At 44.5% G+C, this 23,422-nt stretch overlaps 1 protein-coding gene across 4 annotated transcripts in view; it reads right to left on the reverse strand.

Annotated features, from left to right (window-relative positions):
- The window catches only part of csnk1a1 (casein kinase 1, alpha 1), a 51,218-nt gene extending 32,948 nt beyond the window's left edge, over positions 1-18,270 (reverse strand). For 2 of the 4 annotated variants that reach the window (XM_041991245.1, XM_041991246.1), the window contains exons 1-4: positions 17,590-18,270; positions 17,230-17,336; positions 8,351-8,477; positions 8,131-8,229 (exon numbers count right to left, since the gene is read on the reverse strand). In XM_041991245.1, coding sequence (XP_041847179.1) covers positions 8,131-8,229; positions 8,351-8,477; positions 17,230-17,336; positions 17,590-17,712 — 456 coding nt within the window. In that variant the 5' untranslated portion in view covers positions 17,713-18,270. The remainder of the gene's footprint in view (positions 1-8,130; positions 8,230-8,350; positions 8,478-17,229; positions 17,337-17,589) is intronic. The other 2 variants (XM_041991248.1, XM_041991247.1) reach the window with 1 other exon arrangement.
- Between the last annotated feature and the right edge of the window lie 5,152 nt (positions 18,271-23,422).

Consider the following 23,422-nt stretch of genomic DNA (forward strand, 5'->3'; position numbering starts at 1 on the left):
CCTAAGGTAGCTGACCAGCTCCACCTGAGTGGGTCCAGGACTGGCCAGAAGGAGGGACTGGGCCTTTGCGTTGACAGTATCTAAACTGTATACAGGCCTACTCTACATATGTCTTTAGATCTCTTCTTAAAACCATCTGTTCACCTTGACCTTTAGTACTGAATGACATGTTACTCTGATTTTAGCTTGTTTTAATAATTTTACTTTAACTTTATTTCAGATTTCTAATGTTGTTCGTATGCTATTTATTTTAATGCTGTTGAAGTTTTGTGCACATTGTAGCATTTTGTTCAAATTTGTTGTTTTTAAGAGTCCTTCATAAATAAAGTAGAAATTGCAGCTGCAACACGCACGTACGTACTTCCAAAGCCACATTTCCTCTAGAACAGGTTTCCATGTCGTCCTTTTATCAAACAGGAAACAGTCTGATACTGTTAATCTGGTTGCCACACCCCTGTTCCCCCTGGGTGTGGCCGGGGGTGAGCGGTGGGAGGTGGTTGGGGCTCGCTGTCCTCTGGTCCGCCTGGGGTGTCCCCCACGGGGCATGGTGGGTGGCTTATGTGTGACGTGACTGTGTGATAGTGAGTGCTTGTGGGTACGGCACAGGGGAGGGTGTGAGTGTGGGGTTATATAGGGTGCAGATTGGAGTAGGTGGGGAGTGTTAAAAGTTAAAAAAAAGAAAAAAAAAGGTGGTGTTGCACAATTAGCTTTAAATGAATCGATATCGAATCAGATTTAATAGAAATCAAATTTAAATAGGCTGCTGGGAATTAATTCGATTCAGGAAATTTGTGACGATACCCAGCCCTACTCAACCTGTATATAATTTAACATGTTTTTCATACGGACTTACATGAACCAAGGAGTAAACATCACCGTCTACAGCCACGAAAGGGCGATCTGTGCTTGTTACAACTACAGTATTTGCTGCTCCTGTAACAATGAAAAAGTGCACTAAAACATTAACTTAGAGATAACTGAGAAAGGCACAAAATGTCCCCAAAAAAGAAAATCCTATCTGCAGATTACACACTCCAGGTAGTAAAATACGCAGCTGAAAACATCAGGATCGAGCAGCAGCTAGTGGAGTTGTTCAGGAACAACACAGAGGAAGAAGAACTCAATGGATTTAGTGATGTGGAATAAAACCGGGAGCTTGGTGATCCTGCTTACCGGTAACTTGCTTGTTGATGTCGCTGGGCTTAGATTAGCCTCTTCAGCCTCCCAGATATGCTCTTTATGCGGTTATGAAACTGAATGTGCAATAAACAGTTGACCCGGTGATTTCATATTCAATGTGAAACTTTGGCAGTGTCGATGGCACGGTCGTACACGCGACAATGTCGGTGGCAGGGCTGGGTGTTTAGTTTGTGTTTGTGGCAATAAATTTCTTGATAAATTTAGCTTATAGTCAATTGGGAATTACAGTTTGGAAAATAAGATACATGAAATTAAAGAAATAAAATTCCACACCTCCTCCCTGAGCCGCTAACTTATCGTGGTGGAGGATTTTGTGCGTCCTGACGATCCTAGCGGCTATGTTGTCGGGGGCTCATGCCCCTGGTAGGGTCTAGGGGTGGGACCAGACGAAGTGGGGCTCAAATCACCCCAATGATGAGGAGAAAGCAAGGACCAAGGTTTCCCTTGGGTCACTGGGGCCCCCCTCTGGAGCCAGGCCTGGAGGTGGGGCACGGAGGTGAGCGCTTGGTGGCCGGTAGCGATGCGCGGGCCGCCTCCTAACCTGCGGGTCCCGCGGGTTACCCGCGGTTCGGGTTGGGGCGGGTCAAAGAATTTTCGCTTCACTGTGGGCAGGTTGGTGTGGTTTACTATTCTGAAATATCTAGTTCTATCTATTAATTTTATTTTTTTGTCAAACTGAAAATAAAGACCTTAATCAATGTCTACATTTTGTTACTATAATATGTAAGACAAAATATTTATCAGTTATTTAAACACAGGTCACGTTTTATAACGTAATGTCCACGTAGGCGCGTAGTAGGCTACGCAGGCTACGTGCAGAAAGCGCCAAGCAGACAAGCAACAAAAGATGGAAGGAGTGTTGAATAACATTTGTTCGGGAGTTTACGTCCTTAAAAAGAAGAAGGAGGGTCAAATGGCTAAATCACAGGTTTGGCACAGGTTCAATGAGGTAATCAGTGCAGACAACAGCAGCAGCATTGGCTATGTGCTTTATAACACTTAAACGCTTTGAAACACTTTATTTATTTGCCTATTTATGTTTATAGGCTTAACGCTCAAATGAAAATACATTTTGTGTTGCCAGTTTCCAGTGCCAATTTAGGAGACCATATGCACCTTTCTCAGACTAAATAAAAGCATTCGTCAATATCATAACATGTGTTTTAATGGGGCGGGGCGGGTTGGGTTAAAAAAATAGAAGCGGATGTGCGGGGCGGTTTGGTGCGGTCCAATTTTTTTAAGAGCGGGACCCGCGCATCACTAGTGGCAGGCCTTTGCCCATGGGGCAACTTGGGCATGGGAGGAGTTTGGAGAGGCCATGGAGAATGACTTCCAGACGGCTTCGAGGAGATTCTGGTCCACCATCCGGCGGCTCAGGAGGGGAAAGAAGTGCTCTATCAACACTGTGTACAGTGGGGATGGGGGGCTGCTGACCTCGACTCAGGACATTGTGAGGCGGTGGAAGGATTACTTCGAAGACCTTCTCAATCCCACCAACACATCTTCTGATGAGGAAGCAGAGTCTGGGGTAGCTGGTGCTGGCTCTCCTATCTCTGGGGCTGAGGTGGTTAAAAAGCTCCTTGGTGGCAGGGCCCCGGGGGTGGATGGGGTCCGCCCAGAGTTTCTTAAGGTTCTAGATGCTGTAGGGCTGTCTTGGCTGATACGCCTCTGCAGCATTGTTTGGGGACAGTTCCCCTGGATTGGCAGACTGGGGTGGTGGTCCCCCTCTTGAAAAAGGGGGACCGGAGGGTGTGCTCCAACTACAGGTTGATCACACGCCTCAGCCTCCCTGGTAAGGTCTATTCAGGGGTGCTGGAGAGGAGGGTCCGTCGGATAGTTGAACCTCGGTTTGAGGAGGAGCAGTTATGTTTTCATCCCGGTCATGGAACCGTGGACCAGCTCTACACCCTCTTCGGGGTCTTTGAGGGGGCATGGGAGTTTGCCCAACCAATCTACATGTGTTTTGTGGATTTGGATTAGGCATTCAACCGTGTTCCCCGGGGACTCCTGTCGGGGGTACTCCGGGAGTATGAAGCGCCGGACTCGCTTGTACGAGCTGTCCGGTCCCTGTACGACCAGTGTCAGAGCTTGGTCCACATTGCCGGCAGTAAATCAGAATCGTTTCTAGTGTTGGACTCTGCCAAGGCTGCCCTTTGTCACCGATTCTGTTCATAACTTTTATGGACAGAATTTCTAGGTGCAGCCGAGGTGTGGAGGGGATCCGGTTTGGTGGCCTCAGGATTGGGTCTCTGCTCTTTGCGGATGATGTGGTTCTGTTGGCTTCATAGGGCCGTGATCTTCAGCTCTCAGTGGAGCAATTCGCAGCTGAGTGTGAAGCGGCTGGGATGAGAATCAGCAGTCCGATTGTGCATCGGTCTGTCGTGGTGAAGAAGGAGCTGAGCCAAAAGGCAAAGCTCTCGATTTACCGGATGATCTACGTTCCTACCCTCACCTATGGTCACGAGCTGTGGGTAGTGATCGAAAGAACAAGATCGCGAATACAAGCGGCCGAAATGAGTTTTCAACGCAGCGTGGCCGGGCTCTCCCTCTGTGATCCGGGAGGGGCTCAGAGTAGAGCCGCTGCTCCTCCACATCGAGAGGGGTTCGGGCATCTGGTCAGGATGCCTCATGGACGCCTCCCTGGTGAGGTGTTCCGGACACGTCCCACCGGAAAGAGGCCCCGGGGAAGACCTAGGACACACTGGACGGACTACATCTCTCGGCTGGCCTGGGAACACCTCAGGATCCCTCCGGATGAGCTGGTGAATGTGGCTGGGGAGAGGGAAGTCCAGGTTTCCCTGCTTAGGCAGCTGCCCCCGCGACCCGACTCCGGATAAGCGGCAGAAAATGGATGGATGGATGGATGAAAATTCCACACTACAAAACTGTCAGTGGCACAACATACAAAATTTTAATAAAAGAATTTTTGTAGCAACACGAATAGCACCAAAATAAATAACTTTAAAATGAAAACAATGACGTTTGTAGTACCAAAAACAAATTATCAACAAGGTACCGAATTTAAAAATTAAAACATCATGACAGAGTCAACAAATAACCTGCCTCTAAAATAACACCAAATTATTTTTGTCTGATCGCCTAAATCAAATAAACTGAGTCAATCAATGGGTCCGCTCCTTTACCACCAGACGGGCGGTGACCCGGGGAGAAGTGACGAGTGGTGAGGAGTTTACCAATTAAATGAAGAGGAAAGCATTTGCTCGTGGAAGAGGCTTTACTAAAACAAAAGAGGCATGGATCTTCAGAGAGAGAAATTGATTATTGCTATAATTTTGTATGCAATTCTTTCAGGGTGTAGTCTGTAAAGTGCAACGGAGTCCACTGGAGGTCTCTTAACATATATGGTTAGTTAGTTGCACTGCAATATAATTAGCTGCCTGGAGCAGCTGGAAGAATCCTAAAATCAACAGAAGTTGCTTGTTTGTACTGAACGAATCCAGGCCTTCGGGAAGCCACGCTGACTCATCTTCTTGTGGCTCAATCTGTCCCAGTCAAGAGGCAACCTCTGCCTGTAAAATGTGAAGCCTATGCGAAAGTGCAAAAAATTGCAGTCCCCCCCTCATCCACTAGGGGCTCCAAAACAGAGCAAATCCCCATTGACTCCCATGCTAAAAAGACCAACTTCACAGCAGAAATAAACATGTTTAACACCTGGTACAAAGGTTTACCATCCTTCGTGACAACTGTGAGGGGGATAAATTTTTTTCTGACTCATCCATTTGGATGTTATTTAATCTTGAAATTTGGCATAATTAGGGGCGTGTCCTTTTGATTGACAGGTATCCAATATCCATGACAAGAAAGGAGAATGTAGCACAACCGCAGTTTCTAGCCGGCTAACAGTGTGCCTTAGCTTTAGCCCGCCTACCTCCGTTAGCTGGTTTGCTACCGTTAGCTCGGTTAGCTCTTAGCTACAGGCAGCTCAGAGTTTAATGGGTGTCAATCACCCACCTCCACCTTCACAATTCCCCTCTCAGCTTCTCCTCTTTGCCCATTTTTGGATTTTCAGGGAATGACGATATGCATGACGCTGCCAAGATAGTGACTGTGGGAATCGCCCAATGAGCTTCAATTCAGCTCTTCAGAAACCTATGGGTGATGTCAGGGAGGCGCCTCAATCTACAGTCTATGGTCCTGGTACACAGGACACACCTTTAGCTGTTCCCATGATGTAAAATAACTACATATTTCCATCGTGGTCAGGTTCATACCATGGATGTCACAATTATTTCATTTTACAATTAAGTGCGGTATTAAATGCAGCGATTAAACCTAAAAATCCCTCACAATGGTCACTTTATATAAAATATGTATGAATTATATTAGCAGATCAGCGCAACTTTCACATGGAAGGAAAACAACATTCCACCACTTCCATGTGTTTCTGCTTGTGTTGCATTGTTTTGGCTCTGTGAGAGCTGCAGAAGACGCAGCCTGAGGTGGAGGCTGAGCGGAAGGCTACGGCAGACTGAGCGAGACGCTACGGCAGACTGAGAGGGACGCTACGGCAGACTGAGAGGGACGCTACGGCAGACTGAGAGGGACGCTACGGCAGTCTGAGCGGGACGCTACGGCAGACTGAGAGGGACGCTACGGCAGACTGAGAGGGACGCTACGGCAGTGTCTGAGAGGGACGCTACGGCAGTGTCTGAGCGGGACTCTACGGCAGTGTCTGAGCGGGACGCTACGGCAGACTGAGCGAGACGCTACGGCAGTGTCTGAGCGGGACGCTACGGCAGTGTCTGAGCGGGACGCTACGGCAGACTGAGCGAGACGCTACGGCAGACTGAGAGGGACGCTACGGCAGACTGAGAGGGACGCTACGGCAGACTGAGCGAGACTCTATGGCAGACTGAGCGGGACGCTACGGCAGACTGAGAGGGACGCTACGGCAGTCTGAGCGGGACGCTACGGCAGACTGAGAGGGACGCTACGGCAGACTGAGAGGGACGCTACGGCAGTCTGAGCGGGACTCTACGGCAGTCTGAGCGGGACGCTAAGGCAGACTGAGCGAGACGCTACGGCAGACTGAGCGAGACGCTACGGCAGTCTGAGCGGGACGCTACGGCAGACTGAGAGGGACGCTACGGCAGACTGAGAGGGACGCTACGGCAGTGTCTGAGCGGGACGCTACGGCAGTGTCTGAGCGGGACGCTACGGCAGACTGAGCGAGACGCTACGGCAGACTGAGAGGGACGCTACGGCAGACTGAGAGGGACGCTACGGCAGTCTGAGCGGGACGCTACGGCAGTCTGAGCGGGACGCTAAGGCAGACTGAGCGAGACGCTACGGCAGACTGAGAGGGACGCTACGGCAGTGTCTGAGCAGGACGCTACGGCAGACTGAGAGGGACACTACGGCAGTCTGAGCAGGACTCTACGGCAGTCTGAGCGGGACGCTAAGCGGAAGTCTATGGCAGCCAAGGTGTGATTGTGGAGGACAGCTCACTAGCCTGTAAAGCAGGACATAAAAGGTTGCAAAGAATCCATCCATTTCACCACCTGTAGGACAACCAGCACTGTTCTATACTACAGTAATCGTTTGGATAAATGACAAACATTTATCTAACGTAGCACTGTTATGTCATTTGATGTTTTGTAAGTATGTATGACTCGGGTTGGTCTTACAGCAACATGACGAGTTCACTGGACGTTAAGTTATATAGATGAGAAAGAAACTAAACACGTCTTTTGTGATGGATAGTTTAGCATTTGAAACATAATGGACCAGACATGAGAAGAGAAAGCATTTATTTCCAGATATACGGTCTTACTTATTTTCACTGCTGCAGCTGTTCTGCTGAAGGACAGCTGGAAGTCAAGCTAGCTGGATGCTTTCCTGGGTTTCTAAACTCTACTCGGGTTGAAAAAGAAATTATCTAAACAATTTTTTGGTTTACTGAAAAAAGCTTCCATGTCCAGGTAGAGGTCCTGTAGCCTTTTCCATCTGAGAGAAAGCCAGAGTTAATGTTAAATGGTCCGTATTTATACAGCGCTTTACTGTACCTGGAATGATACCCAAAGCGCTTTACATCATACGTCACATTCATCCATTCACATACACATTCACACACTGATGGCAGAAGCTGCCATGCAAGGCGCTAACCACTACCCATCAGAAGCAATTTGGATTTGGTGTCTTGCTCAGGGATACCTCGACATGAGCTAGACAGGCCGAGGAGCGAACCGACAACCCTCAGGCTACAAGACGACTACTCTTATTTATTCTTTGAGATGTTGCTGGAACCAGACTTCTGAGATACTTTGTTATATTAATGAGTTATTTTGGCATGAAACAACAGAAATAAATAAAATAAAACTGACATAAGGAGTGTTTGGGTGATTTTACACAGAGTGCTGGGAAAATGATTTATGCATAATTGTGATAATCGTAAAATTGTGATTATTTCTTTGACAATAATCGTACCAAGAAAATCTGTAATGGTGACGTCCCTAGATTAGACTGGGCTTCAGACTTAACCAACATGGATCAGGAGGTAAAAACCAGGGAGAATTTACTGTTGGTAGTTTACTGCTGGACTTGACTAATGTTGTTAGACATTATTCACCTCACCTGCCTACAGTTTCAATGCTATTGGTGAGCTAGGGCTGTTTATCTCAGGTAAATTTAGTGGTGTCCGGTGGCATGGTTTTCTCTGTGAACGTCCAAGTTATACAGTCAGAAGACAAGCTGTGGCCTCCAGGATACAGTGATGTTTCACTACACAGCCATGTGCTCTCTTTTGGATTTATTTCCATATGAACAGTAAATGGTCCATGCTGTTTTAGAGCAGACAGTCTGCTGTTAGTCAGTGATACCTCAGCATGCTTTCAGGACACGCCACAGATCATTTACAGCCGTTCTGCAGCTTAACTCTGAGCCATACTTACAGCATCCTGCAGACCTTACCTTGTTACAGTGACGGCCGATGCCCATGAGGAAGTTGTCTGGTTTGATGTCTCTATGGATAAAGTTCTTTGTGTGCACATACTCAATTCTGCTGATCATCTAAAGAAAGAACAGCCGGGGGAAAACAGATTTACCGTCCTGTCACTTCTCTGCAGATACAGGTCTGAAATAACCTGCAACCACACAGCTGATCTCATCCAGTCAGACATGACTTCCCTACCTGGTCTGCCAGCATGAGGACCGTTTTCATTGTGAAGCGGCGAGAGCAGAAGTTGAACAGATCCTCCAGACTGGGTCCAAGCAGGTCCATGACTAGGACATTGTAGTCCTTCTCTTGGCCATACCACCTGTGAATAACGTGAGAAAGGGTGAAGATTATTCTCTAAAATATCCAATAAACCCATTACCAGCCTAATAAATTCATTTCATTGATTCATTTAGTGATTTATGACTTCTCTAAGGCATGGCAAGTGTTTAAAATAGTGTGTTTCATATATAAAATGAATTCAATGTGCTTTACATAACAGAAGATGTAAAGAGAAATAAAAAGAATGCAGTTCATCACAGGCTCAGCCCCCCTGCATGATTAATCGTGATTAATCACCATTCACGACGTGTCTGTAATCTGCCTGTTTTTACGGCTTCGTATCAGCAGAACGAGCCGATGCTACAAATATTTACTGTTAACTGACCTTCTCTTGAGTAAACATCAGATGTCCTATGGTCAGTAAATGCAGCATGTAATGTACTATGTTGTTCTATATCATCTACCATGTTCTAGATCAGTGGTTCTCAAGTGGTTTGGGTTTGAGACCCACCTACACCCTTCAACAACAAGCTGCGACCCAAAGAAAGAAATAAAGTCAATTTGTCACATTTATTTATTAAAAAAAGGTGGTTCCATTTAAACCTCAAATTGTGAAAATAATAGTGCTTACATGCATAAACATGAAAAACAAAGTGCAACAACTTCCAATAAAACTCTGGCATGTGTAACCATGCTGCCATAACAATCACGTTTTTTTGTAACAGCCATTATAAGAAGCTCAGAGGACATGACATGAAAAGCTGAGAAGTCAATAAGAACAGTCTTTACATAAATGTTAAATAAAAAAAGCAAAGAACTGATTTTAAAACAATTAGCATAATGTTTAACAAAAACGATTTACTCCTACATTTTGAATATGGGGTTGCCATCAGAATCACTTTTTTGAAACAGCCAATAACATGCCGTGAAGGCACACATAAAAGTGCAACTAAGAAGTCAGTAAGAATTTGTTCTTAACTGTCTTTACATAAAACTTAAATAAAAAAAAAAGTTCAAGAAGTGATCTTGAAACAACCAGCACAGCTATTTTTTTAACAAAAACAAACTAAATCAAATAAAAAGTAAAACTCAAAATTATTCAAGTACATGAAATTAAGTATAATAGTAATAGTTGGCCTACTCCAACTTTAGGTGTAACAACATTTTCCTCAGTTTGCAGGAATTAATGGGACAACTGGGGATGTTTTTGGCTTCTGACAAGAGCCTCAAAGTCTGGAGTGATAGTTGACAGGGCAACTCTAAGATCCTGCTCAATGTCCAGACTGTTTCTTTGTTTTCAGCTGAACAAGAGCTGAGAAGCCACACTCACAGAGATAGGTAGTGCTGAATGGTAAGAAAGTTTTTACTGCTCGTGTGGCAAGGGAAGGGTACTCACTCATCACGGCGCTGCACCAGAACTGGGAGAGGCTGACCTCCGCAAATTTCTTTTTTAGCGTGCGGTCACATGACAGCTCCACCAGCTGATTCTCTTCGTTGCTTGGCAACGTGACACTTTCCATGTCTATTCCAAATGGGTCACGTATCCAGTCATCATCCCTCTGTTTCTCGGGAAGGTAGTCATTAAAGCGCTCGAGAAGCTTATTCAGGTGTGCGGTGATGGTTTTCTTCATTACGTTTTTTTCTGCCATGTCCAGTTGCTGTGCTTCATGACAAGCATTGGGGAACATGTCCAGTCGTTTTTTAGTTGCATGACTTGCCCACATGGATATCTTTTTCTTAAAGGCATCGATTATGTCATATTGTTCAAAAATATTATGCCCTCTTCCCTGCATAGATGTATTTAAAGTGTTCAATTGTTCCAACACATCGGCGAGGTAAGCAACATGTGCGAGCCACACACTGCTGTTGAACAGACCAGCAAGGGGAGAGTTGTTTTGGGCAAGAAAGGCTGCGATTTTAGCTCGTAGTTCATAAAAGCAGGACAGCACCGTACCCCTTGAAAGCCAGCGTACCTCAGCATGATACAAAACTTGTACATGGTCACTACCAAGATCCTAGCACAGTTTTTGGAAACACCGGGAGTTTTTTGCACTTCGTTTAATGTAGTTTACCACTTGGATGACATCAAGCACCGGTACCATACCCTTTGCTGCCAGGGCCTCCCGATGCAGAAAACAGTGGTTCCAAGTTGCATTCGGAGCTTTGTCAAGCATTCTCCTCACAACGCCGGAGTTTTTTCCCGTTATCGACGCGGCGCCATCCGTTGTGATGCCAACACACATGTCCCAGCTTAGGCCAACTGAACTTAAGTACAAGTCCACGGAGCTGAAGATGTCCTCTGCCGTTGTAGTTGTAGGAAGCTCTCTTGTGCAGAGAAATGCTCTTGCATGTCCCCGTCCCACACATGTCTCACGTAAATGAGTAAAACGGCTTTGTTTGTTATATCTGTGGATTCATCCATTTATAATGCAAAGTGACCACTCGTCTTAAGGCGAGTTGTGGTCTGCTGTTTGATGTCATCCGACATGTGTTCTATTCGCCGACTCACTGTGTCATTTGACAGAGGTATAGTTTTTAGTTTATCTGCTGCTGACTGGTCTAACACCTCTCTGACCATGTCCATAGCTGCAGGTACGATAAGGTCCTCAGCAATGGTGTGGGGCTTTTTCATCTTTGCAATACGGTATGCTACTTGGTACGATGCCAGGAGTGCTTGCACTTGCTTTGAGCATGAAGAAGTGAGGCACTTTTGTGACGCCTTCAGGTCCCGAAGTCGTCTTTCAAAGTACACAGCAGGTTTATCTTTGAGAGAATGGTGTTTAGTCTCCAAATGCCGTTTCATTTTGCAAGGCTTCATACTTTCATGTGCCAATACTTCACCACACATAACACACTGAGGTTTTTGTTTCCCTTTGTCCTCAGTGTACGGAAATCCATATTTAATGTATTCGGGGTCGTACCTGCGTTTCGCCATGCTTGGATACAGCTAGAGCCTATGACTAGAGCTAGGTTGATGTTGAATGTCTTATTCTGTGCTGTAAAATGGCAGGTAGAAAGCATTATGACAGTCTCGCCACCTACTGTTCAGGAATGTAAACTGACAGCACTTACAGGACAAAATTTTCCTTTCAAAATAAAAGTGGATGATTTTTTTTTCGTAAATATATACTTTGCCCAAGTGATGGCTCGCGACCCGCTAAAAACGGGTCTGCGACCCACTTTTGGGTCGGGACCCACCAGTTGAGAATTGCTGTTCTAGATCATAATTCAGAACTCATCCACCATCATCTCACCAAGCGTCTCCATGGTGATAATTTCTGTCCTAAAAGCAGCAGATGTGATGACTGAAGTTAAACAGCCGACATTGATGAAGAAACTCTGATAAAACTGATGATCTGGATAAAAACAAGTGTTTTCTTTTATCACTGAAGTGTGTTTGTGCAGCCGTGATAAAAGTCCTACAGCAGCTTCACCCAAAGTAAACACCTGCTGGTAAAACACATCATTGGCTGCTTGTTTTACTGGTTTTTCTTCACTTTTTTTTTACACTTTTTTCCTGGTCAGGGCTCCTGGCCCCAACCAGAACTTTTCTAGACCCGGCCCTGCATAGCTGAAGTATAAACCCGGTCTACCACCAGCAGCTACTGTGTTAGAGAAGGTCCTGGTCTGATTTATATCCTAGAACCTGTTAATTTCTCTCACAATTTCTGGTCCCTAAATGATCAGTCTGCAGGGACTAAACACACTGTTTTACTGCAAGACATTACGATAATGTTACGTTACAGTAATGTTTTCTGATTTTCCGATAAAGCTCAATAATGAAATGGAAAATAACTATTGTTCATATGTATATGAAGTTTATCAATATCAGAACACTGACTGATTTATGAAATAATTATAAATGCAGTTCATAATTATCTGACTGCTTGTATGCATTGATAAAGTAAAGAAGTGCAGTAATACATCCTGATAAATTTGCTGAATTGCATCATTGACAAGATCATGGTAATCAAACTGAATCTGAGACCAGCAAAGATGCACAGCCGTGTGACCGTGGGGGGCTTTGGCTGGTGTCTTCCTTTGCCTCCCTCTGGGTGGGTCCACGGTGGTCTGCTTGGTGGGGGGGGGGGGCTTGGGTTGGTGCTCCAGGATGCTGCTGATGACCTGGATCTCTGGGCCGCCCTAGTCTGCCTCTTGCCTCTGTGGAGGCGTGGCCTCATCTGCAGGATCACACTCATCTCTGATCCTCCTCCTTCCTCATCCTCTGCATGCTGACTCAGCACTAAGGTGTCCAGTAGGTTTATATACTAAGAGATGCTTTGGTTCAGGTGTGTGTTTCTGGTTCTTTGGTTGTTGTTGTCTTGGTTATTTTTTAGAAACTCCTGATGATTGTCAGCTTAGTTTTTCTGTAAAAGCTGTAGAAAATTCTCTGTTATGTTTCTGTACAGGTGTAGCAGCTGCTTGTCTGCTCTTAGGTTGGACTGAAGCTCGTTGCTTCTATCTGCTGGATCTTTGTCTCCTCTTCCTTTTGTCCACTTTGCTTTTTACGACTGTCCCATCCTGTCAGGTGCAGCAAATTTATGTAAATTCCACAAGTCAAAATACACAAACAATTTAAATAAATAAATCAGATTATCAAGAGGAGCTTTATCCCCATAAAGCTCCTCCTGGCAAAGCAAATTTGTTCAGTACAACACAGCAACCAGACCATCATTCTGCCACCTCCATGCTGGACAGGACATGGTAGAAATAAATAAATGCTTGCAGTTCTAGTTTATCTTTGTTTTCATTCTTGTTCACATAGCTCACATATGATCCCACATGGAAAGTCAAGATATGGAGGATATTTATCATTAATCAATCAGAATGCTAAATACCAGGTAGGGCTGGGCGGTTAATCGATAAATCAAATTTTCCATTTCTGGAGATTTATTTTTATGAAAATCTGGGTTTTTGTCCATAGTTAGCAGCAGACTTCGCCCTCCCTCCACACCAGAACGGTGTTTGTATGACAGATTTTCAGTGACGTGACCCTTCAGTCACGCCTGGGATTTAGCTGTGTGTATAACTGCAGTGAAAAATGCTGCTCTCTACGAGATGCAGACGTCAACTTAACCCACAAACCCTGGTGAAGAGACAACCTTCATCAGGGGAATTATTCCTGCAGTGGATCCTGTATGATAAGTGGTTTATATGGTGGAAAAATTATGACATTATATGCTTTATTTTTGCTGGCATTCATCTATATAAACAAATAAATGTTTTTAATAAGTTTATTTATGTTTTGTAAAAGATAAGAAAAAAAATCGATTAAATCGGATTCGGTTATAAAAAATCAGATCTTATTTCTAGGGCATATCGCCCAGCCCTACGTCATGTTATGGATGGTCGTTCAGAGATCTGGGTCTGGGACAGAGGTCATGTAGAGCCAGGGCTCTAGACTAACGTTTTTATGAGGAACACAGCAGCCCCCAACTTAAATTTTTTAGGAGCGCAAGCAGAACATTTAGAGGTGCACACTGAAATTTCCTCTCATTTTCACAGTATTAGTAATAAATACTTGAACAATAAATTCAGAAATTACAGTGTTTACGCTCACGTTTTATTGTGCAGCAGTTGACAAAAAAATAAATAAAAAAAACCATCTTACTGGCCACACCAATACAAAACAAGTAGACACAGAACTTATCAAATCAGATTTGATTTTCACTTTGTAGTCAAAGCAGAACGACAACTTTGTCCCATCATCCCCCCACAGGACATGGTACGACTGGTCCATGTAGTTCCTGGTAATAAACAGTTTCAGGGACTGATGCTCCTCTGGAGTAATAAATTCCCCAAGCCAATCACAGAGCTCGTTCATCCCTGCTCACACACACACACACATTGGCTGTAGTCTTCTTCGTTGGTGTTCGTCTCCTTTTCTCGTATTGAAGTTAGTTTGAGTCGAAAAACCAGCAGCTAATTTGGACGTTACTGTGAACTACTGGGCTGAAGAGGGAGCAGAAGTTTGTTATAAATTATAACTGTATAATGTATCATCTTCATTGTGCGAATAGGTGAAAAATTCACTCGCAGTCTCACATTTTAGTCGCAAAATGCGACCGTTGGGTCGCAGTCTGGAGCCCTGAAAGCTGAAAATCATTCTGAAGAACCTTCCCGGAGTTTTTATGCTTCTGTACCTGATGAAGGTTTTAACTATTTAACGTTTGCTCTGCAGAATGCTTTCAGATGTTAAATCCAGGTCTAGTTAGGAATGAAAACAGGAAGCCCAGCAGCACCGAGCTACATATTCTGATCAGCATGGAGCTTTCAATCAGAATCAGCTTGTTTCCTTTCACTGCATGAGAAGGGTGGGGTCAGCAGAAGAACGAGGAAAACGGTCAAACTATGAGGGGTGGTGACGAGCTAGGAGTGGCAGCAGGACCAACAGGTTGGACAGGCTCCAACCAGACTCCACTACACCACCAGCACAGCCGGGACAAGGCAGAAATCCAGCTGTTCAGGACAAAATGTCCAGAAACAGCAGCTGAGACGTGAGCTGTGATTCTGTCTAAAACTCAGACGTCCACACCAGGAGCTTTTCATCCCTGTAAGGACTGGGACATGCTGGCTGTTAGCGACGCGTCCGTATACGTATGATGGCTGCCACGTGTTCCTAGAGCTCGACTGGCACGCTAGGCCCTATTTTCATTCGATTTCAATCTAATTGGATTCGATATCGATTCATTTACAGCTAATTGTGTAACAACACCCATTTTTCTTGAATAGTAAAGACGTTCTCAGAAAACTATTTTTATAAAACACAATGCATTTACTTGACAAACTGTTTTCTGGGAGTAATCAGATTACTGTAATAATCTGTAATCATCTCTGAAACACCGGAACAATCCAGTGTTTCCCAGATTCACAGCCAGGAACGCTGTGATGGAAACTCTCAGGACTTTTGATGAAAGCGTTTCATCCAGCGGAGTCGCTCTAAATATTCTTAAAGTTCACATTTCAGATACGTGCTGATGCTAATAAAACCTACTAAGAATACTGGATCCATTTAAAACCGGAATACAACTCAAAATCCTACGACGACATAGATTCAGCTTGATCAGCCGTGACATTGCCATGACGACCGTGATGCTATCAGCGTAACACGGACAAATCCTCCGTCTGCTGGAGCGAGATGCTTCCATCTCCACCTGCTGAGAGAATCTAGAAAACCCATCTTTGTCTGATTTCCTGCTGGCTGACATGTTTCCGACATGTGTACTCTGTCCTTTGATGAAACCTGTGTGTGTGTGTATATATATACACACACACTCCCACCAGCAGACAGAGCGCACGTTAGAAACTGTTGCATCAATCAGCTGTAAACCAGACAAAAATATCTGCTGTAATAATAATGTCTGATCTTATTCCATAATAACAGCAGGAGGAGGAGTTTCCTGCTCAAGAGTGTGAAGAACGTCATGTCCATCTGGAAACACACACAGCTGAACAATCCATCTCTTCGTCAATTTTGTCATTTCTGAGACGTATTACTCTACTATAGCTAGCTAGCTAGTCAGCTAGCTGTATACTTGTCTCCATGCTTCTTCCTGTCTCTCCTGAAACAACAACATGCAAATGCAGGAGTTTTCTGGGTGGGAGGAGTCTGATTCATGCGGTGAGCTTCACTCTGACAGCAGACAGAGGCTACGAAGAAATCCCACAGACACGTAGTTTATACTCCATCTTCACCATAGAGACAATATATATTCCACGTAAGACGTCTCGGAAAACATTGAGTATATGTGATATATCGCGTGGCGCCCTGGATTAAAAGTGGTATAGTCCGGTTTCTCAGCACCGGGACGCTGCTGGACTGCGACGCTCCAGAAATGCAGATAATGGACATCGCTGTGCCATCACATATTTTTAAATGACAAAAGATAGCAGTTATTTTATAGCATCCGTTTCCCAGATCACATGAATATTTTGGAGTTTTGATGATTTTGCAATGATGGAGTGTTAAAAAAAACGTATGGAAGGAAAAAAAAGAAAGAAAAAGGCTGTTACACTGCAAGAAGCCAGAACTTTTTCTTGTTCTTGAGGCCACCTGAACAAATGACGTCACTTTGTTCTTGCAGATGTGGATGGTTCAACACATCAGCTGAGCAGAGCTTTCTTCTGTGTGTGATTGTTCTTATTCTGGAGCTGTCTGACCAAAATTCTCTCTTCTCGCAGAGCACATAACAAGCTGCAGGGTAAATGATAAATGATGAACAACAAATTGTTCCATTTTCACCTCCAAAAAACACGCAGTTCACGAACGACACAACTTTCCACCTACAGCTAGATCAGATGTGGTGTCACCATGGTGATCAGCAGCTCCTACTGGATGAGACAAACAGCCTGATTCCTCACGTGAATCATGACCATCAATAATCTGACAGGTTCTGGTTTCCTGCCGAGCCCGAAACGGAGCCGAGCCCGAAACGGAGCCGAGCCCGCTGCGCTCGCTCCTGAGCTCTGCCGCCATTTTCTAACAGAGACAGGAAGACATGTTGGGAGCTAGCACAACAAAAGAGGAGCGGCCATTTCCACCCGCTCGCCTGGCAGCTGTTATCCCGGATCAGAGCTACCACCGAGGCCTACAGGCTGACAACTAGCTTACGTGGAAACGAACTTTTTTCCAGAGAGCAGATTAAATGTATGTTTGCCTGACCAGAAACAATAAGGTCAACAAGACTGCTGCCCCTTCGCTGCTGGTATGAGCTGCGTTTTGGCTTAAAAAGAAACCACGATAAACACGAGTTTGTCTCCAGGGAGAGCAGGAGGGAAACATGCTGGTTTACCTGATGTGTGGGATCCCGACACCTCCTTGTAGGATCTTGTACAGCTTGCTTTCGTATAACAACTGTGGGTGTCTGGCTTTCTGTGACTCCAATTTTACAGCTACCTCCTGAAAATGACATAAAAATATAACATGTATTTCTGGGTGTTTACAGCTTCCTGGTCACTTTACGACTTTAACAAATAAATATTTGTTCCTCGCGTGAGTTTAATGGCGGTTATTAAGCTTTTAATGTTAGAAACTTGAGCCAGAACATGTTTAGCTGTGGCCTTGCTAACATAATGCAACCTGCCTCATAGCCACAACATGTCGGCTGGCCCATCCTGACCCCAACAAGAACACACATCAGCAGGACTATTACCTCTCCATTTGTAATGTTGATTGCCAGATAAATGTCGCCAAAAGATCCAGATCCAATTTTTCTGACAAGCTTGTATTTTCCACCGACGATGAATTCGGCTTTGGAGCCACTGCTGCTCGCCATAATATCCACCAAAGGACAAAATCGACCGATAAGCTTTAAATGTCGTGTGTCAGCGTATCCCGATTATCAGCAGGACATGCAGAGCCGTGGATGTGGTTGGGAGTATTTATGGACTAGGTCTCACTTCAAACAATACTCTCTACTGGGAAGAACAAAAATCGGTAGATCTCTTCTGATGTTGCTCGATTTAGTAACAAACTACCGACTACCACTTCTTTAATAAAATAAAATCCCTGGAGAAATAAGAAATTCCGTGTCTTATCACAGTTTATACATCGAAAAGTAAATCTGAACAAGCTTAAGGCCAGCTAATGTTAGTCAGCTCTAACGTTAGCTAACATTAGCATCAAGCTAACGCTGTCGCAAGGACCGCCGCTGAATAATGTTCCAGCTTCCTCCCAGCCGTGAGGCAAAAGCGACTCCTCCGATGGTATTGTTGCTCGTACAATCCTTAAAGGCCGTTTTTGCCTAACTTTAAGGGTCTCAACGGTCCTTACAAAGCGCAACCCACTCAATCCGCCATCTTGTCTTCTCTACCCTTTCTCAGCTGGCTTCCGTTGAAGGCGATTAGCTAAGGTTAGATATCACATGATGCATTCAAAGACTGTCGGCAATTTTACGACTAGCAGCTATGAAACAGATGTACACTAAAGGAGAATCACAGCTTCTGTCATCGGAGAGGAAACCACAGCCTCCTTACCACGTCAACAAAACTGGAAAACGTTATTTGTTAAATGCGTTTCAGTTAATGGAGTGATTGATGCAGCCCGTTGGTTTCCCCTGCAGCTGTTGTTTCTCCTATGTGTTTGTGTAGCTCTTCAAGTAAACAAAGCATCAACATTGTATTTATTTGTGGGCGGTACGTGCTTTAGAGCTTCTTTAACCGCAGGGTCATTAAATGCACCATTAGACGGGGATTTCATGTATTGTCTAGAAAGTTTTTATACTTGTTTATTACGTGTTATTTTTTTCTAATTTATTCTAGAGTCCTAGCTTGCTCCAGACCAGGCTAAATTCCAGGAGTAATTTAATCTCATCACCATGGAAACCAGTATTTCCTCCACTGCCCTACACACTGTTAACACATTCACCTCGATCCACTGTCATTATTTAAATGTTTTTCATTGTTGATTGCAATCATATTAAATAAATGATTTAGCAGTCCTTAGATAATTAAGACTTCCCATAAATATAAAATACACATCCAATATAAATATGAGTACACATCAAAGAGTAATAACGATCCTTTATTCAATCAGGATCATTCAAAGCTGTTAAACCCCGAGTCCATTCAGCATTGAAGTCACACAGTCCTACAAGAAAACACGGCATCAGAGCAGATTCACCATCACAAGATAAACATTCACTCTGATAATAATAATAGTGTAAATGCTTACAATGTGTTAAATGAAACCTCAGGCCACCACCTTCAGCCCAGTGAAGAATGTCAGCGTTGTAAATATAGTGGATAGTTATTAAGGCAGTCAGTCTGTCTGAAGGCTGCTGGTCCATGTTTGTTTTCAGAGAACATTGTAAAGAATGAAAGAATCACGTCCACTTTATGACATCAGGGTTTATTAACATATGATGAAGATATGCAAATGATCCTGGATTAGATTATGAACATATGAAAATATGAAGCTACAAATCTGCAGAGATGATGTGGTTTGGGTTGATTTAATTAAACTGAGAGAAGAAATAAAGAAGGTACATATCGTGGTTCCACGTTACTAGGAATTTATCTTAACCATAAATTTAGCTGAATTTAATCAGGCTTATCTGACAGTTTAGGACATCAAGCAGTGACCCCGTTGCTCCGGGGTCAGTGCGCATCGCTGTCCATGGGTCAGGTGACAGTCTGGCCAGCTCACCTCTTGTTTTATTTTTACTATGCATGAATTGCTATTTTTTATCATGTAAAGCACTCTGTGTTGCCTTTAGCATGAAAAGCACTTTATAAGTAAAGTTTGTTTTGAATTGATTTGATTTCTGCTAAAGTGGCGCTGCAGAAGGTTGGTGGATCAGCCACCTGGGATCAGCATGGAGGCTTTGACCAGTCGTGTCAAGCAGCTGCTGGGCTTTTGTAGGCGCACGTCTAGTTATTAGCTACTATTAATAGGTGTCTTTGGGCAGTAATTATTGTGTAATACAGTTATTAATGTAAACATTAACTCCGCAGCTCCACTGGAGAAATTCCAGGACTGAGGCTATATATTAATATTAGTCTTGAGGGTCTGTGTTAAGAGATTTCAGTTTGTGTACCCAAGTTGTAAATATGCTGGATGTATTATAACTGACTGAGATGTAGTATTTGGTTCCCACCACTATGAGGCGCAAGGTCGCAGGTCAGGGACGCATCACGTTCATGTTTCGTGAGCCTGTGTTTGTTGTAAGATATGGTGGCCTCCTGAGAAGATGTTCAGTCTCATCTGCTGCAAATAAAGATGGCAGAGAGGATGAAGGGCATTGCTTCCTTTAGAAGAACGTTCTGTTGTCTTTTAGAAGTTATTCGTTAATGAACTAATCATTTACTAAATGTTACAATGCATTAAGAAATCATTTTCAGAGTTTTCTGCATCCCCTGATCTAAAGTATAAACAACTCATTATCCGTAAGGTCTTTCTGACCAGTCCTGGAGCCAGGACCGAGAACCAGGGCATAAAACCAGGGCAGTCCTGAAGCCGGGACAAAGAACCAGGGAGGTCCTGGAGCCAGGACCAAGACCCAGGGCGTAGAACCAGGGCAGTCCTGAAGCCGGGACAAAGAACCAGGGAAGTCCCGGAGCCAGGACCGAGAACCAGGGTGTAGAACCAGGGCAGTCCTGGAGCCAGGAGCAAGAACCAGGATGGGCCCCATTTATCAAATGATTTTTGACTTTATAAGAGGGTACATTCCAGTTTGATAATTCAATATTTAGCCCATGTCCAAGCAGATTAGTTATAGAATACAATTAAAAAGAAAAAACATTTTTTTTACTCTACAGTTGAAAAAAAAAAAAAGAAAAACAAGCTGACATTTAAAATGTGATGCAGCAGGTATCAGATGTAACAGGACAGATTTAAAAGAAAATAGATCATTTAATTTATCAATAACAAAGTCAGTCTTTTCAACTAATAAACTGACTTTATAATTACATGACAGACAGTCAGAGGCAGAGATCAGTTCATCAAAAACCAAAACAGCAGCATGAGAGACGTTCGGATCAGATTTTACACCACAAACACTCTAATGTTTCCATCGTGTTCTAGCTAGTCAACAGACTTCCATGTCCCAGCCAGACGAACCGTAGTGGAATGCTCGGCAAGGTTTTGTGTTACGGGAACCAGGACGGTAGGAAACGGTAAACTTGAAGCGGGCAAAAAACAGGGACCATCGGGCCTGGCAGGAACTCAATCTCTTGGAGGAGTGCAGTATTCTAAGTTTTTGTGATCAGTCCAAACTAAAAAGGGCTCTGTAGCTCCTTCCAACCAGTGGTGCCATTCCTCCAGAGCTAATTTGACTGCCAAGTTCTCTATCACCGATATTGTAGTTGCGTTTAGCAGGCGATAGTTGGTGGGAGAAGTAGGCACAGGGATGGAGCTTTTGATCGGTACCTGAACGCTGTGATAGGACAGCTCCCACCCTAACAGCCAAGCGTCTACCTCCACCACAAACTGCCAGTCAGGATCAAGCATTGGGGAGGAGGAGAAGCAATCCTTGAGGGTCTGGAAGGCCGCAGTGGCTGAGGGTGACCACTGGAAGGGAACCTTGGGGGAGGTCAGGGCAGTGAGTGGGGGCAGCCACAGAACTGTAATTCCAGATGAAACGTCTGTAGAAGTTGGCAAAACCCAAGAACCCTCTCAGGGGGAGGCCAGGAGGTAATAGCGGTAACTTTGGCAGGATCCATCTGGAGACTCCCCTGCACCACAATACTGTCCAGAAAGGATACGGAGGTTATGTGAAACTCGCACTTCTCAGCTTTGACATACTGAGAGTTCTCCAGCAAACGTTGAAGTACGGATTTCACATGATGGAGGTGTTGCTCTTTGGTCTGTGAGAATATTAAGATGTTGTTCAGGTAGACAAAGACATACCAGTTGATCATATCCCGGAGTACATCGTTGACAAGAGCCTGGAAGACAGTCGGAGCATTGGTGAATCCGAACAGCATGAATAAATACTCATAGTGTCCAGAGGGTGTACTGAATGCCATCTTCCACTCATCACTAAGACTAAGTGATAGGTAAGTCTAACTTGAAGCAGTTCAAATGCAAAATTGATGAGAGGCAATGGGTAGCTATTTTTTTCATTGTGATATCTTTAAGGCCACGATAATCAGTGCAGGGCCATGGGGACTTGTCCTTCTTCTCTACAAAGAAAAACCCCATGTCCGCAGGGGATGACGAAGGTTGGATGATTCCTGAGGCTATAGAGTCCTTGATATAAGTCGGCATGGCGTTCCTAAAATGTTTTCTAAGAAAGAAACCCTCTTACCCTCTTAACCTGTCCTCTTGGGAGGAGAGGTTCCAGGCAAAATGGTGGAGTCATAGGGGCGATGTGGAGGTAAAGACGTGGCCCTGGCTTTATTGAAAACCTGATGGAAGTCATAAAATTCGGGCAGGATTCCAGAAAGATCGAGAAGAGAACTGGTACACTCTGACTGCAGAGGAACCAAAGCACGCTGCAAGCACCTCTGGTGACATGAGGAACTCCACTCCAAGATAACCCTGGTTGTTATGAAGACTGAGCCAAGGGTAGCCTAAAATAGTAGGCAGATGGGAGGACTTCAGGATGTAGAACTGGATGGTCTCATGAAGATTTCCTGACAGCAGCAGATGAATGAGCGTGGCTTGATGTGTGACGGTGCCTAAAACATGTCCATCCAAAGCTCTGGCAGGAACTGGACTGGGAACCTGCTCTAATCCAAGCTGCTTGTGTTGTTTATTTTATGGACGCAGGTGATGTGACAAAAATACTTTCAGGTAAAAAGAGCTCCGGACATCAGCTTGATGTATAAAAAATGATGGTTTATTACAAAAAGTGACATCTTAAACAGATATGCATCTCTGTGAGGTCTCTGGCCAGTTTTGAGAATCCCCCTGAAAACATGTGTAAGGCATCCTTATATACGTTTCAAAGACATTCCTTAAGTCCTGAAGTGACCAATCCTGTTAAAACACATACGTTTACACACATGGTGTTGTGCTAAGTCCAGTCTTCAGGGCACCAAAGACCCTAAGCACCTTATATGGTAAAACCTCTGTGTGCTTTACATCAGCCTGTCTATACATGGAGTCTAAAATTCACTACTCTTAGCAAGTTGCAGTCTGGTTAAACTGTATCCCAGACTTATCCTAATCTATGTAATTTTAATTAAGTCTAACTGTCATGGTCTGCACTTGCCGGTGCGGCTTCCGCCTTCTTCCTTATTTGGAAGAAAGGCGGCTTCTCCCATCAGGACCGCACAGCTGAGGTGCATCAGGCTCGTCAGAAGACGGTATAAAGACTCCAGGATCTTCTCTAGTCTTCGCTGGATCGTACTACTTCTTGTGGTAACCAGCCGTGCACACGTCTGAACTCTGAGTTGTCTAATCAGCATTCTAACCTGTTGTCGTTTCTTCCAAGCGCCCTGTCCTGGAGATTTACCTCCCCCTCGAGATCCTGTCTGCCCGCTCCTCGCCTCGCCTGCCAGCCTGCTCCTTGCCCTGACCCTCACCGGAATCAGCGACCT

This window comes from Melanotaenia boesemani, chromosome 7, assembly GCF_017639745.1.
Source record: "Melanotaenia boesemani isolate fMelBoe1 chromosome 7, fMelBoe1.pri, whole genome shotgun sequence".
In the NCBI taxonomy this organism is placed as follows: domain Eukaryota; kingdom Metazoa; phylum Chordata; class Actinopteri; order Atheriniformes; family Melanotaeniidae; genus Melanotaenia; species Melanotaenia boesemani.